Source organism: Eptatretus burgeri, chromosome 2 (genome assembly GCF_056783735.1).
Source record: "Eptatretus burgeri isolate ZD-2024b chromosome 2, Ebu_testis_v1, whole genome shotgun sequence".
NCBI lineage: Eukaryota > Metazoa > Chordata > Myxini > Myxiniformes > Myxinidae > Eptatretus > Eptatretus burgeri.
The window spans coordinates 126,200,172-126,215,171 of NC_140962.1; the positions used below are offsets into that span (position 1 = coordinate 126,200,172).

Genomic DNA, 15,000 nt, shown 5'->3' on the forward strand with positions numbered 1-15,000 from the left:
AAATTTTAAAACTCTATGAATTTTAGCTACTCTCAATCCTTCTCTCAAAAACTGTTTTAAGCTTCTCTGATGTAAAACATATCCCTCTTTATCATAGAATGTTGTTAATAACTTTTCTGTTGATTTGCCTTTAATATTAAAACTTTTATGATAATCACTGAACCATTCTTTCTTTGGGGTTTCTTTCTCACATGCAAAAGGAAGGTCTTTATGCTTATTATGAAGAACACTCGGGTACCTCAAATCAACTTCAAAATAATAACCTTCTTCTTCGTCATTCAATTCCTCTTGAGAAGAAATAACAATATTCATCAAAGCCTTTTCATAATCCTTTTCTTCCACCCACTCTAATTTACCATAAGGTAGAGATTGAGACATTGCCCATCCATACAAATTATTAGCATCAAAATACATCAAATAATTACTATCTTTTTCACTATCATAATTTGGGAGATATTTATTATTTGCTTTCGCATATCTTTTTGAACATACTTGTGATATTCCACCTCTCTTGGACTTCTCAATCATCAAAAGCATATCAACATCACTGATTAAATCTATATCTTGTTTTGTCATTTTCAACATTGCACTCCAAGCTAAACCAGGAGCTGTGAAATAGTGGGCAGGGTCTAATCCATAACAATTTTTATTATGACAGAGTGTTCTAAAAGCCTCAAACACATCAGCTAACAATAAAACATCTGTTTTTAGATATAAATCGTGATATTCTCCAAGGTTCTTTATCTTAAATAATTTCCATATTTCTTGTGCGTGTTTATATTCCTTATCACTTATCTCTTCTTCATAAAGGTTATTATAGAAACTTTCTTTTGATGGAAGTTGTGTTTCTTTAAATCTCATAAATGAATCCATATAATCATAAGGATAAATTCCCTTACTTGTAAGAATTTTCTCTTTACTTTGAATTTCATTCCTTGTTTGAATTTCCTCTCTCGTAAGAATTCCTTCTTTAATCAGAATTTCATCTTTAATCAGAATTTCCTCTTTAGTTAGAATTTCATTCATTGTTCGAATTTTCTTTATGATTAGAATTTCATCTTCAGTTAGAATTTCTTCATTAATTACAGTTTCCTCTTTACTTTGAATTCTCTCTTTAATCTGAATTTCCTCTTTAGTGAGAATTTCCTCTTTTGGAAAGAATGAATTAAGATTTGGAAAAGAGTCCGTGGAGTTTAGATTTGATGCGAGGTAGGCTAGTGGTGTTCCCATAAACTTGTAAGAATCTAGAAACCTAATACGAGTTAAAGGTTTTGTGAATATCATTTTTGAAAATGAAATATACTTTTGACTTGTGTTTGTTATGGCAGAAATATTCCCTGGTGTTTTTGAAAGTTCATTTATAAATAGATGTGTATCATAGTTGGCGCTGTTGTGAAGAAAGACTGGAATAAAAGAAGGTAATTTATAATTAAGATTACAACAGGAATGAGCGGGACCTCTATATTTACCAGTAAGATGACAATGGCCTCTAACTTTAGACTCCTTAATTTCCCCCTCACAAATATGACAGATATTGTTCATTCTAAATTCTAATTTTTCTTCTTTGGTTAATTTCATCGGTTCATTTGTTTCTTTCATTAATTTAGTGAGTCTTATACAATCCTTTTCTAATCGTTTTACAAACTCTTGTGAAGCATTTTTTCCACGATAATGTTCAAGTTTGTTATACTTTTCTCCAACAGATGATTTGATATAATAACAGAAACCACAAGGAATATGTTTTTGATATTTATTTGTATATGGTTCTTTTGGATTAGGAGAAGCAGTATTTATCTTTTTAAGGATACACTCAAAATCAGCGTATATCACAAATGGGTGCATGATAGATTTATTATAATCTTCAAAAGAAATCTTTTCACCAGGTTTAGGCATTGTAATTACAGCTGATTTATGATTACTACAATATTTTGAATGTTGTTCTAATCGTTCTTTTGTATGAAATGAATTAAGACATCGCTTACAAGGATATATTTTGTTTGCTGTTCTGAATACCTGAGAAGAGATTAATCTTGATAAATTATTGATGTATGTGTAATGTGAATTCTTTCCAACACTAAAATATAAAAGATCAATGTGTGTTTCTTCATTTTTATAGTTGTTTGAAATTTTTAATATTTGAACTTTGTTTGTATCCGTTAATCCATATACATTAATAGAAAGATTATTCTTTTTCTCAAATTTAGGAATATCTGTTAGTGGCATTGGGAATTTAAAATCTTTAATGTCCAAGGTATTCTCATATTTCATATATTGTTTTACTCTTTCTGAATTACATTTTGGTGGATGTAAGTGAGCAAGAACAGACCAGAGAAAACATTTATTATCATTGTTCTTAATATTAACAACTGCCTTCTTTAGTTTTATTTCTTTTGGTAATTCAATATAAGAAGAAGCTTTAAGAGGGTTTGATTTTAGAATGTGTATATCTAAAAAGATGATTTTTTAATATTGAATCCACTTCCTACCACTGTATTATCAACATCCTCCTCTTGTCTTGATAGTTCTTCATAAACCCCACTATTCAAAAAATCTTGAAATGATGTTATAAAATGAAGATCTGTTCTCATATAAGGAGTTTGTTCTTCATCTTGTCTTTTCATATTCATTTTCACTCCCATATAAAACTTTAAAGTTTTCATTTCTTTTAATGTCTTTAATAAATTTTTCAACATCGGGTTTCACTATTTCAATTGATTCAGCTATTGATGATGGACCGGGTTCTCCAAATTGAAAAATCCTTATTTTTATATGCCCTTTAAATGCCCCATCAGTGTTTTCAATATAATAGTCTCCCTTTACTTTAAACTCATTTTTCTTGTGTTTTTGTGATTGAAGATGTTTATTATAACTACTCTTCAAAACATCCTTTGAACAGATATCACAATGTTTTCTTTCCAACTCAAGAGGAGATATTTTATGAAACAGATTAAATGTGTGTTTGTTGGTTCGGAGGTGTTTTCTATAATGTTTATATTCGTGATTACAAACATCGCAGTACGTTGTATTCACCATATTTATAGAATAAAACTTTGCTTAAACTAAAATTTTCTTGATGAAAATTTCGTTTGTTTTACAAGGTGAATCTGTGCTTAAAACCATTTTATCCTCCAACTTTTTCACTTAATAAATACAATGTTTCAAGACACAAAAGACAAGTTTCAATCAATCTCTTCATCTGTTAAAGATACTGAGAAATATGTCAAGGATGTAAAATTGAACAAAGATAAATATAACAACTATTGGATAAAAACTATTATGGTAAATAATATGAGTTCTTCAATTTCCTTCAGTGGAAGGGCCTTTAGTATACCTGGTAGAACATCAATTAAAGTATCTCTAACAAAAGTTTCTCCTCTCCTTCTAGTAATATATTCAAAACTAGAAAAAGCAATGAAACAAGAAAAAGTATCAAAGAACAAAAACCTTATGGATGAAGCTTTAGAAAGAAAAGATAAGACCATCTGTAATATGCAAGGAGAAATTTGTATTTTTTTCAACAACCCTAAAGATGTAAATCCTGATGAAATAAAGGATGTTAATATATCAGGTGAAATGACATTTCGTTCAATAGTAGTTAACGATAATTTTAAAATTACCTTTAATATAAAAAATGTTGTCGTTGAATCTGATAATGAAAAAAAGTATATCGATATCGATGGTAATATACAACTGAAAGTATAGATGAATTTCAGTTTAAGTAAAGTTTTACTTTATAAATATGCTAGACTTTCCTGATTCTCCATATGACAAATTTGAGAATTGTCCTGCGTGTGAAAGACGGGGATTAAACACAGAGTCAAAAGCCTATAAACAATGTATATTCTGTGATTATCTTCTAATTAATGATAATAAAAAATATAAAAAGGAAAATAATTCTTTTAGATTTACACCAAAAATGAATTACTTTACAAGATTGATTAGAGAAATGAATGTAAAGTATGAGGATGATAACACACCTTTCCTTACAAGGGAAGAAACTGAACGTATAAGAGAAATGTTCAAAGGATTGTTGTTGTATATTATTCATGGATGTAATTTTCAGGGAAATATCAACACAAGATATTGTATAAATAAAATAATGGATTATCTTGAAATTAAACCTGAACTTAGGATAAAATATAGAGTTTCTAAAAAAGCCAATAATAAATTAAATAACCTGTTTTTCAAATATATAAATGAATGATTTTTTACCTATTTGGGAAAATAAGATAAAATTTAACAACCATAAAAATCTCCCAAATTCATTAAGATGTCTCATAGTTGGTTCAAGTGGATGTGGAAAAACCTGCTTACTTTTAAAAATGCTCCTCACTCCCAACTTTTTAGATTATGACAATTTAATAATTTTCACAAAGTCGAAGTTTTCAACCAGAGTATCAACTACTCTCACAAGGTTTTAATGCTGGTCTTCAAAAGAAGATATAATCGGTTTATTTAAACGTCAAAAAAACCTAAATGATTATAACATTGAAGATATAATTCAACTATTTTGTGATACACAGAGATGTAAAAAGAAATCAAATCCTATAACTTGTATTCTTAGTGATAATACGGATGATATACCGTCTCCCCAAGATTTGGATAAATCAAAAAGAACCTCGTTATCTTTGATGATTGTGTTAATGAGAGAAACCAAACAGTAATGGACAGCTACTACACAAGAGGGAGACATTCTTCTTGTAATTGTATTTATCTTAGTCAATCGTACTTTCAACTTCCTCGTCGTTCCATCAGAAACAATGCTAATACTTTTATTTTATTCAAGTTAAATTCAATAGATATCAATAATTTTTGGAGAGATAATTGTTCTACATTATGTAGTAAAAAGAAATTTGAGGATTATATGAAGCACACGACTGAAAAATATAAATATATTGTTGTGAAACAAGATGAGATATTAAGGGATATATTTTTTGTTTTATAAACAATTACATATATAAATGACAACTATTATTATAAATCTTGTGGGTAAATCTGCTTCTGGAAAAAACTTTCATAAATCAAGGTTCTTGTGTAGTACAAATGAGAATATTGTAAATTTACTTAAAAACACCCCGTGATACGCATTGTATCAACAACAACTAGAGCAATAAGACCTGGAGAAGTAAAAGGTGAAGATTATCACTATATTTCAGTGGAGGAACATATGCGATTGAGGAATGAAGGTCAAATGTTTGAGGAGGTTTCTCTTGGTACAACAAAATATTCACATTGTAAGAGTGAGTTAAGGAAACTAAAATCTGGTGGTGTTGGGATATTAGAAACTAATCCAGAAGGAACGAGACAAATTATTAAACATCTGAGTGGAGTGAAGATTTTATCATTCGGTTTTGATGTTGATGAAGAAACTCAACGCAAACGTATGAAAAGCAGAGATGCAAGTATTAGTGAAGAAGAAATTACAACTCGCATTAATGTTAATAAAGAATTTGATGAAATATTTAAAGAAAAGGATTTATTTGAACACATCTACTTGAATGATGAAGAAAAGGAAAATTTCCCTGTTGATCTTTACAATTCATTAAATGATATTTTACAATAAATAAATGGATGTAAAAGAAAGAGCAAGAAGATTTAAGGAACATCAAGAGTTGGTTTCAAAAGTTGTAAAACAACAGGAAGACATAAAGAAGAAACGCAGACAGAAACTAACGGGCGAAGAAGCATTTGAAAGAAAACAAGAGAAATTTTTTAAACCACTTTTAAAAACTTCCCAAGAAAAAATGAAAGATGTTTCCACAGTTCCCACAATAGAATATACTCCCAGAAAGCTCCAAATGTTAAAAGATTTCAGTCAAATGACGGAGGAAGAATTAGAGCATATTGGAGAATTAGAACATGATGAAGGTTTATTTCAACAACTGGAAGAGATTAATCAACCCCCTGATTATATTGTGAATGCTGTTCAAAACAATGAATATTCAGCGGATTCAAAAACCAAAGCAGGACTCATTCCAACAGAACAACCAGCAATATTTCATCTTGTTCAAGAAAAGGTATTGATATTTAATGATGAATTAAGGTTCTTAAGTTCTGCTCAACCCCCTGTTAAACTAACTCCGAGATTAATGTTTCTTCTCACAAAAGATGGAAGACAAGGTTCAACTGTGAAGGATGAATCAAAGTATATTGATAAACCATTGGATATGGAAAATAATGATGATAGAGTATATATTGATTTGCTGAACACTCTAAATTATAAGGTTATTCTTTCTGGTAAAAGTAGGAAGAATGAGAAGGAGAAACACATTATTCAGGCTTTAAGTATCCTTGGTTCAGGTGTTAGTTTTCTTCCAAATGACCCATCGCAATTAGTTAATAGACTGTTATTGTTGTTAGGCAGTCAGAAGGCTGGAAATAACAATTGTTTTAATGAAGCATCAGCCATTTTAGACCAGTTGATGAACATGAAAATAATTAATAAATATCAATATAAAGACATTTTATCTCATATTAAATAAGATGAGAAGCACAATCCTTAGTTTCAATTTCACAACAAGCGACCACACATCTTCATTCCCATACCCACTACAACTTGACACAACAAAAGAATATGAGGCATCTTTATTGTCCATGGAAACTTATAATACCTTATTTAATATAACTGATAAAAATGACAAGTTTAGTTATAATCCCGGAAGTGGATACAAAACGATAACAGTCTCACCCGGAGCATATGAGATTTCTCAAATATCTTCCGAAATTGCTCGTCTTATGAAAGAACAGGGTGATGAACCAAAAAATATTGTTATAAACATTCAAAAACATACTTCAAAATCAACGATTAAAGTTAAAAATAACTACAAGGTTGATTTCACAATTGATAATTCATTTAGAGAGTTATTGGGTTTCTCCTCAAAAAGATTGAAACTAATGGGACGTTTTACAGTGATAATGTCATTCAAATATCCTCAGGAATAAATTCGGTGTTAATTCACTGTGATTTGATTGATGGTGCTTATAATGATGGAAAAAAACAAATACAATATTTTCATTCAGTGCATACTCAACCCCAATTGGTTATAAATTCAATATGGAACCCAAAAATTTGGTTTATCTACCTGTGTCAGGAAAAACCATACACAGAGTAAATTTTAGGATAACCGACCAAGATAATCGTGTGATTTCTTTTAATGGAGAAGTTATATCCATCAGAATTCACCTACGTGAAGTTTTCCAATAAATAAATACGATGGTTATTGTGAGGAAACACGAGTTGGGAAAATATAAAATAATTACAGGGGATGGGATGTTCCTTTCCCCATACTACAAGGGTGAAGGTATGTATCTTGGTAGAGGATACTATAAACCTAAGAGACAAAGGGGTGTTGGACATCAATTTAGAGGAGATGGGATAATTGATACTCTCATGGGTATTGGTTCAACTATTCTTAAACATAAAGATCTAATTGGTTCAACTGCTTCTGCTGTGGGAAATGTAGCAGGTGCTGTAAAGAGTATAAAAGATGCTCAGAAGGAATCTCATAAATTACAAGCAATAAAAGAAATTAAGAAAGGCAAAACTCAGTTGTCCCCCAAGAACGACAGAAAATAATTCAAATACTTTGATCAGGGTTTCAAAAGTTTTAACATCTTTTTCCTAAATAAATACAAGTATGGAAGCAATTGATAGTATCTATGATTTGGATGATACTATTATTATCTCAAACTCCACTAAAAAAGAAGATTACTTCAAGGTAAATGCAATAACTGGAACAGACTGGAATACGAATGGTACAAAAAGTTTTGAAATAAATAATCAACAAACCTATTTGAATCTCTCCGAAAGTTTCTTGTTGTGTAAATTTAAATTCACTAAAGCTGGGAATAACACAAACGCTACACTTGTAAATGATTTCTTCTGGAAAATGTTTGATAGTGTGCGTTTGTATATTGGAACACAAGAAGTTGAAGCGGTTGATTATGTCTCTGCTGTATCTGAAATGATAAAATTTACACTCTATACATTCAGTGATAGAATGGGAAAGGGGTCTGTCGAAGGTTTTATTCCTGATATGTCAACGGGAACAAACACAGACCCTGGATATATTCAAAGGAAAGGAGCGTATAATGATGATACAAAAGCAGAAAATAGTTTTACTGTGGCGGTTCCTCTTAAAGGTATATTTGGATTTTGTGATCATGATAAAGTTCTGTATGGTCTTAAAATTAGATTTCAACTACAAAGGAATGATAATGAAAATAGATTGCTTTTTGGTGTTGGTAATGCTTTTGGTGATCAGAATAAATTTGTAATTGAGGAGATGAGTTGGTATATCAGTGAATATACTCCTAATCTTAAAACAGAAGAGATGTTGAATCGAAGACTTAACTCAAAGAAACCACTCAGTGTATCATACCTCAAAAGAAGATGTCAACACGTTAAACTCAATCAAACTACTTACACGTGGAATTTGGGTGTTCTGGAAGGAAAGCCACGATATCTGTGGATCATTTTTAAAAAGCCAGATGGTGATACTGCGACTGATAAGAATAATGCATTGAGTGATAATGCTAAGGTGAAACAACTTCGCGTTTCTCTAGATGGAACATTTTATCCACGAGATAGATTGGAAATTAATTGGGAAAAAAATGATTTTGCTGAAGCATACAAGTCTTACCAAAAGGTGTGTGAAAGTAATGGAAATAAAGAACCTATTTTGGATATGACAGCATTTAAAAGTTTGTATACAATCTATGCGTTTGACCTGAGCGCGCAAAAGGAAACTATAAAGTCTAATCGAGTGGATACTTCCCTATACATTGAAAGAGGAGAGAGTGAAGAAGTTGATACATATTGTTTGCTTTTGGAAGAAACAGAATTGCAGATTAATACAGATAATGGTGTGATGATTAGTCTCACATAATTTTTTGTTAAATAAATGAGTGGCAAAGTACCAACTGGGGTATATGTTAATCAAATCAATCTTCATAAACTATCATCTTGTGTTCAAAATCAAAAGCCTTGTACGATTAACGTTAATACAATTCAGAGAAAAGGAGCAGTAAGAATTGATGTTTTGCTCACAAGAGAACAGGTTAAAATCTTGAATGACACTGGCTCACTTAAAATTAAAATGACAAAACCAATGTTGAAAAAATATTCAATAAGAGAGACGAGTGGAGGATTTCTCCCATTTCTAATTCCTTTATTTGCTGGTTTAAGTGCGGTTGGAGCATTGACGGGTGGTATTTCAACAGCGGTGAAAACTGCCAACGAAAGGAAGGCTCAACTCCAGGCTCAAAAAGAATTGGAAAGACATAACAAAGAGTTGGAGAAACAAATTAGTGGAAGTGGCGTAATTGTAGATTTTGCTGAAAAACTTGAAGGTCTGCCTGATAAAGCGAGATTGTTAGTTGGAGATATGCTTTCTTCTATTGCACAAGCAGGTGTAAAATTAACGAAAAGAGGTAATGGATTATATCTTTCTAATAAATAAATGAGCATTGATGAGTGGTTGAAAGAATTTGGAAAGAATACAACATCAAATTTACAACTTGCCAAATATTGTAAGAAATTAAAAATTCAAAATGTGGTTATTTGTATGAGAGATGAATTAACAAATGTGCCGAAACATACAAAGAATATTATTATGAACTTAGAAGATAATAATGGGAACGGTTCTCATTGGGTTTGTATTTTTAATAATCAAGACAAATATTATTTTGATAGTTTTGGTCTTCCACCACCTGTTGAAGTCATAAAATTCTTACAGAATGGTGTTTATCAAACATTTCAAGTCCAAGAATTAAATTCCAAGTGTTGTGGTCAATTATGTCTATATGTGTTATTTCAACTCAACAAAAATAAAAAATTTTATGATATTATTTTTAATCTAATATAAATGACTTATGTTGGTAAAGATGGTTCTATCTTTGGTGTATCTCAAGAACTGGATATTGATTTATCAAATTATTACACAAAGGCACAGGCTGAACGATATAAATATAATATAAACAAAAATATTAACATGAAAAATGCTTATAAATTAAAAAATTATCCAAGCCCGACTGACGAATGACTTGGTGAGATTAAGCGATTTATCACAATATATATACTCAAATAAAACGGCTGTGTATTCTAAAGATACAGAAGTGTTGATATTATCTCCAGGTCATACAGAATTCACAGTTCGAATTAAAATAAATTTTTATAAAGAAGGGCGTATCGTTTGTATGAGAATAGAACAATGGGGGTATGATATGAATGATTTAGGGTATAATTGGTCATTTAAAATTAACCTCGAAGACCTGGAACAATTAAATCAGTCTCGTAAGGAAGAATATTATCCACTTGGTATCGAGAATGAGTTTTGTGGAGCCACGATTAGTAAACAACAAATAAAAGAATTTAATAAGGGTAAATATAATAATGGTTTTGCCCTTGTTTATCTCATGAAAACAGAAAAAACAGGATTATATATAATAAGTAAGGAAATACAAAATGATTTAACTATGGGAAGATGGGGAGGTGTTTCGTGCCATAATATTATTCTAACATATATTTCTAATACATAAATGACAGCAAGAAGGCTTCAAGAAAATTATCATTTCTGTGTTCAAGCATACCTTCAAGAAAAGGGTATTCGGTATTTTAATAAATATGTTCTACAACATAAGAATGAGGTATTTTCAATAAAAGATTGGCATTATGCTGATGTTGATAAACCGACAACTTTAGATTTAATTAGAATGTTAAATAATGAAAAAATTATAAGGTTAAGAAAAGGTAAGGCTCTTTTAGAAATTCAAAAGAAATTTTATTGGTATCCTGTTATAAAAAATTATTTTGGATACAGGAATAACAAGAAATCCTGATGAATATATGTATAATATTCTATGGGGTGTAAACGATTCAAGTATAGTAAGGGATGAGGAAGGAGTTGAAGAAGAGAGGGAAGAGAGAGAGAAGGAGGAAAGAGAGAAGAGAGAGAGGGAGAAGAAAGAGAAGGAGGAAAAGGAGAAGAGAGAGAAGGAGGAAAAGGAGAAGAGAGAGAAGGAGGAAAGAGAGAATAGAGAGAGGGAGGAAAGAGAGAAGAGAGAGAGGGAGGAAAGAGAGAAGAGAGAGGGAGGAAAGAGAGAGAATGAATAAATATCAAAATATGGAAACCAGTGAGATTCAAAAAAGATTGGTGGTATTACAGAAAATAACTCAACCCACCGAGGAGGAAAACAAAGAATTGACAAGTCTATTTGCAATATTTTCTTCAAGACTATTGACATCGTCAAGCTATTCATTTTAATTCAAGTTTTTTCTTAAATAAATGGAGGAGAGAGTGAAGGCATTTCTTAGGATTCTTTATGTTTTAAAAATTAAGATTCAAATGTGCATGTTGGAAACTAAAAAGGTTTTCGCACTCTGCAGGACTTTTTCACATAAATAAATGAGTTATTGTCTCAAATGTAAAAAGAAAACTAATACTAAAAATATTTCATATATTAAAAGTAAAAATAACAGGGTTATCCAAAAAGGTATATGTTCGGTGTGTGGTTCAAAAAAAAATCAATTTATCTCCAAACACAAACTCGGAGGAGATATACAAAAGTTTTTATCAGGAAGTAAATTTACAACTACTGGAATACCAGAGGAATTACATCTTCCAGGGTATTCTTTCTGTGGTCCAGGCACAAACTTGGATAAAAGATTAGATGAGGCAGACAATCCTAAATCCTGGAGTAAACCAATCAATAGAGTTGATGAAGTGTGCATGAGACACGATATTGATTATGGGAATACCACAACGTTGGAAGAAAAGCATGAAGCCGATAGAGAAATGTTGTATAATTTGTCTCTGATACAAAATCCAACCTTGAGAGAAAAAGTTGATAGGTTCATCGTGAAGAAGATGATTAGTGCTAAATTGAAACTTGGACTTGGAAATTCAAAAAACTTATAGGCTCTAATGATGTCATTAAGACTGAAGAGCAATTAGCTGATGAATTACATAAACCAATATTCACAAAGTTTCAGAGAAGGAAAGTTTATTCCAAGGAAGTTGATTATATCTGGTCTGCTGATTTGATTGAACTCAATAATGATAAGGGGTACAAGTATGCTTTAACCGTTATTGATTTGAGGAGTAGATATGCGTGGGTTGTCCCTTTAAAAACAAAACAGGTAATACTCTTATGTTAGCTTTTCAACAGATATTTAATAAAAGTAAGAGAAAACCTAAGAAATTGTGGACTGATGAGGGTAGAGAGTTTTATAACAAGACATTTATGAATTTTCTAAAAAATAACAGTATTACATTATACAGTACCTTTAATGAAGGGAAGGCAGTTGTTGTTGAACGTTTTAATCGTACCTTAAAGAGAGACTATATAAAAAATTCACACAACTCGGTTCACAACAATGGTCATCTTTTATTCAGGATATTGTGAATAAGTATAATGACACGATTCACACGTCAACGAATATGAAGCCATCAGAAACATTTACAAAATTAAAATATGAAAAAGAGATTAATGTCAGAAAACCTAAGTTCAAAGTTGGTGATATCGTAAGAATATATAGGTGGAAATCTCATTTTGAAAAGGGTTTTACTGAACGATGGACGAAAGAACTTTTTAAAATTGTTGATGTAATAGATACAGTTCCTTGGACTTATAAAATATATGATTTGGTAAGTGATGAGATTTTAGGTTCATTTTATTCACAGGAATTACAAAAGACAAAACTAAGCAGATAATACACCTTTGTGGACACTCGAGGGCCAAGTCCGAGGTGTATAACAGTATATAATGTGTGTCAAGGGGGACGTTCTTAGATCTGTGAACCCCAAACACAGAATCCTCAACTGAATAGTCAAGGCTTAACTTTTGTTTGTTGATGTGTATGTGTGTGTGTGTCCCAACCCTCACATTCAAAATCTCAACCCCAACCCTCACATTCAAAATCTCAACCCCAACTCAATCCTCACCCAACACAGTCTTTTTCAAAATGAGATTTCCACCTATATATATATATATTTTTACGTTTTTTTTTTTTCTTCTTCCAATTCTGTCTTTTAAGGCTTTCAGGTTTGATGACGTAGAAAGGGGGAGTAAGCCTGCACTTTCTTCCCAGAACTTTCTTGATCTTGCTCCCATCAAGCACCATCCGACAAAGAACTACATCGATAGGTTTAGATCCCAAAGAGTGATAGCAACTCCAAAAGTCTCCAAAATATAAATAAATAAAATAATAATAATAATAAATAAATAAATAAATAAATAAAAGCCCCCAAAAAAGTTTCAAGTGTCCAACATAAACCCAACTTTCCAAGTCTTCAAGGTATAACCACATTCCCGTTGAGTTTCCAAGATATGTATCACATTGTGAGTTATCAATCCAGAACCCTTTTCCTGAGTCTCCAAGGTAGTTATTTAAACCATCAAGGCAGAACTCATTTACTGATTTTTTCAAAATTTGTGAGTCTCCAAGGTAGGCCCCATATTTAGAACCATCTTGGCAGAACCCTTTTCCTGAGTCTCCAAGGTAGTTATTTAAACCATCAAGGCAGAACTCATTTACTGATTTTTTCAAAATTTGTGAGTCTCCAAGGTAAAACTTGTATTCTGGCTCATCAAGGTATAACTTGTTCAGTGGGTATTGTCTTGATAACTCACAATGAGTACTATTGCTGTAAAACTCTTTTTCAGGATTTTGCTGGTCTCCAAGGTATAACTCTTTGGTTGGGTCATCAAGGACGAACTCGTTCTGTGGGTCTTGGTCGCTCATAAGGTCTTCAACCAAGCCAACAATTTCGCCCCAAGTTGTAGCAAAAGCAGTATTTTCATTTCGTATTTCAGACACAATTTCCTGTGAGAGAAAATAATAATGTATTAATTAAGTTATTTAATTATTAAATGAGTATGCTTCAATCAAAGTTTGAAAATAGGAAAATAAAAAATCTTACCTCAATAGATAAGAGGTTTGAATCCAGTTCATCAACTTGAAGGTTTAGTTCCATAGAAGACAGAGAGTTCCAAGGAACACCAAAGTCATCCCACTCAAGGTCTTCAACCAAGCCAACAATTTCGCCCCAAGTTGTAGCAAAAGCAGTATTTTCAGATACAATTTCCTGTGAGAGAAAATAATAATGTATTAATTAAGTTATTTAATTATTAAATGAGTATGCTTCAATCAAAGTTTGAAAATAGGAAAATAAAAAATCTTACCTCAATAGATAAGAGGTTTGAATCCAGTTCATCAACTTGAAGGTTTAGTTCCATAGAAGACAGAGAGTTTGAGACAAGCACACAGAACACCATTGCCAGCAAGAACAAATGTTTAAAATGGAGCCTGGGTTTGAAGCTTTTATAGAGAAAGACTGGTGGGTGTGGTTTCCTTTGGAAATTCCCTGGGCAAGCCTTGGCAAGCCTTCATTGGGAAATTTTTCAAAACCATAACATCCTGTAATTTTCTAGTGATTTCTTTGTGAGTCAGAGATGAACTGGAAATGATGTAAGAGTGGGCGGGGCTTAGCAAAAGTAGGCGGAGCTTAGGAAAAGTGGGCGTGGCTTAGAAAAAATACCTTATGAAAAGTGGGCGGAGCTTAGCAAAAGTGGGCGTGGCTTAGAAAAAATACCTTATGAAAAGTGGGCGGAGCTTAGCAAAAGTGGGCGGAGCTTAGGAAAAGTGGGCGTGGCTTAGAAAAAATACCTTATGAAAAGTGGGCGGAGCTTAGCAAAAGTGGGCGGGGCTTAACAAAAGTGGGCGGGGCTTAAAGAAAAGTGGGCGGGGCTTAACAAAAAATAACCTGTGGCTCAGGAGGTGGTCAGATGAGATCATTAAGAGAAGTTTATCATTTCGTAATGGCACAAATGGGGTATCTTAAAAAATATAAAGATTCAAATGTTTTGTTTGTCAATATTTTAGATGGGGATTATTGTGCAAAGAAAATTAAACTATTGAAGGAATTTGAGAATGAACAAATCTTTATAGGTTCAATGAGTGAGCTGTTCAACCCCCAGGTTAAAAGGGGAGACAAATAA

General features: G+C 31.8%; 2 protein-coding genes across 10 annotated transcripts in view; both read right to left on the reverse strand.

The window, feature by feature from the left end:
• LOC147033020 (uncharacterized) overlaps window positions 1–15,000 on the reverse strand; it is a 313,822-nt gene that overhangs the window by 154,239 nt on the left and 144,583 nt on the right. The gene's annotated exons all lie outside the window — the stretch shown is intronic.
• Window positions 12,373–15,000, reverse strand: part of LOC147033023 (uncharacterized) — a 2,739-nt gene continuing 111 nt past the window's right edge. Inside the window, exons 1-3 of the mRNA XM_085871127.1 lie at window positions 14,185–15,000; window positions 13,923–14,087; window positions 12,373–13,825 (exon numbers count right to left, since the gene is read on the reverse strand). The exon at window positions 14,185–15,000 is cut by the window's right edge and continues 111 nt beyond it. Of these exons, the coding sequence (XP_085727253.1) occupies window positions 12,941–13,825; window positions 13,923–14,087; window positions 14,185–14,277 (1,143 nt within the window). The 5' untranslated portion in view covers window positions 14,278–15,000 and the 3' untranslated portion in view covers window positions 12,373–12,940. The remainder of the gene's footprint in view (window positions 13,826–13,922; window positions 14,088–14,184) is intronic.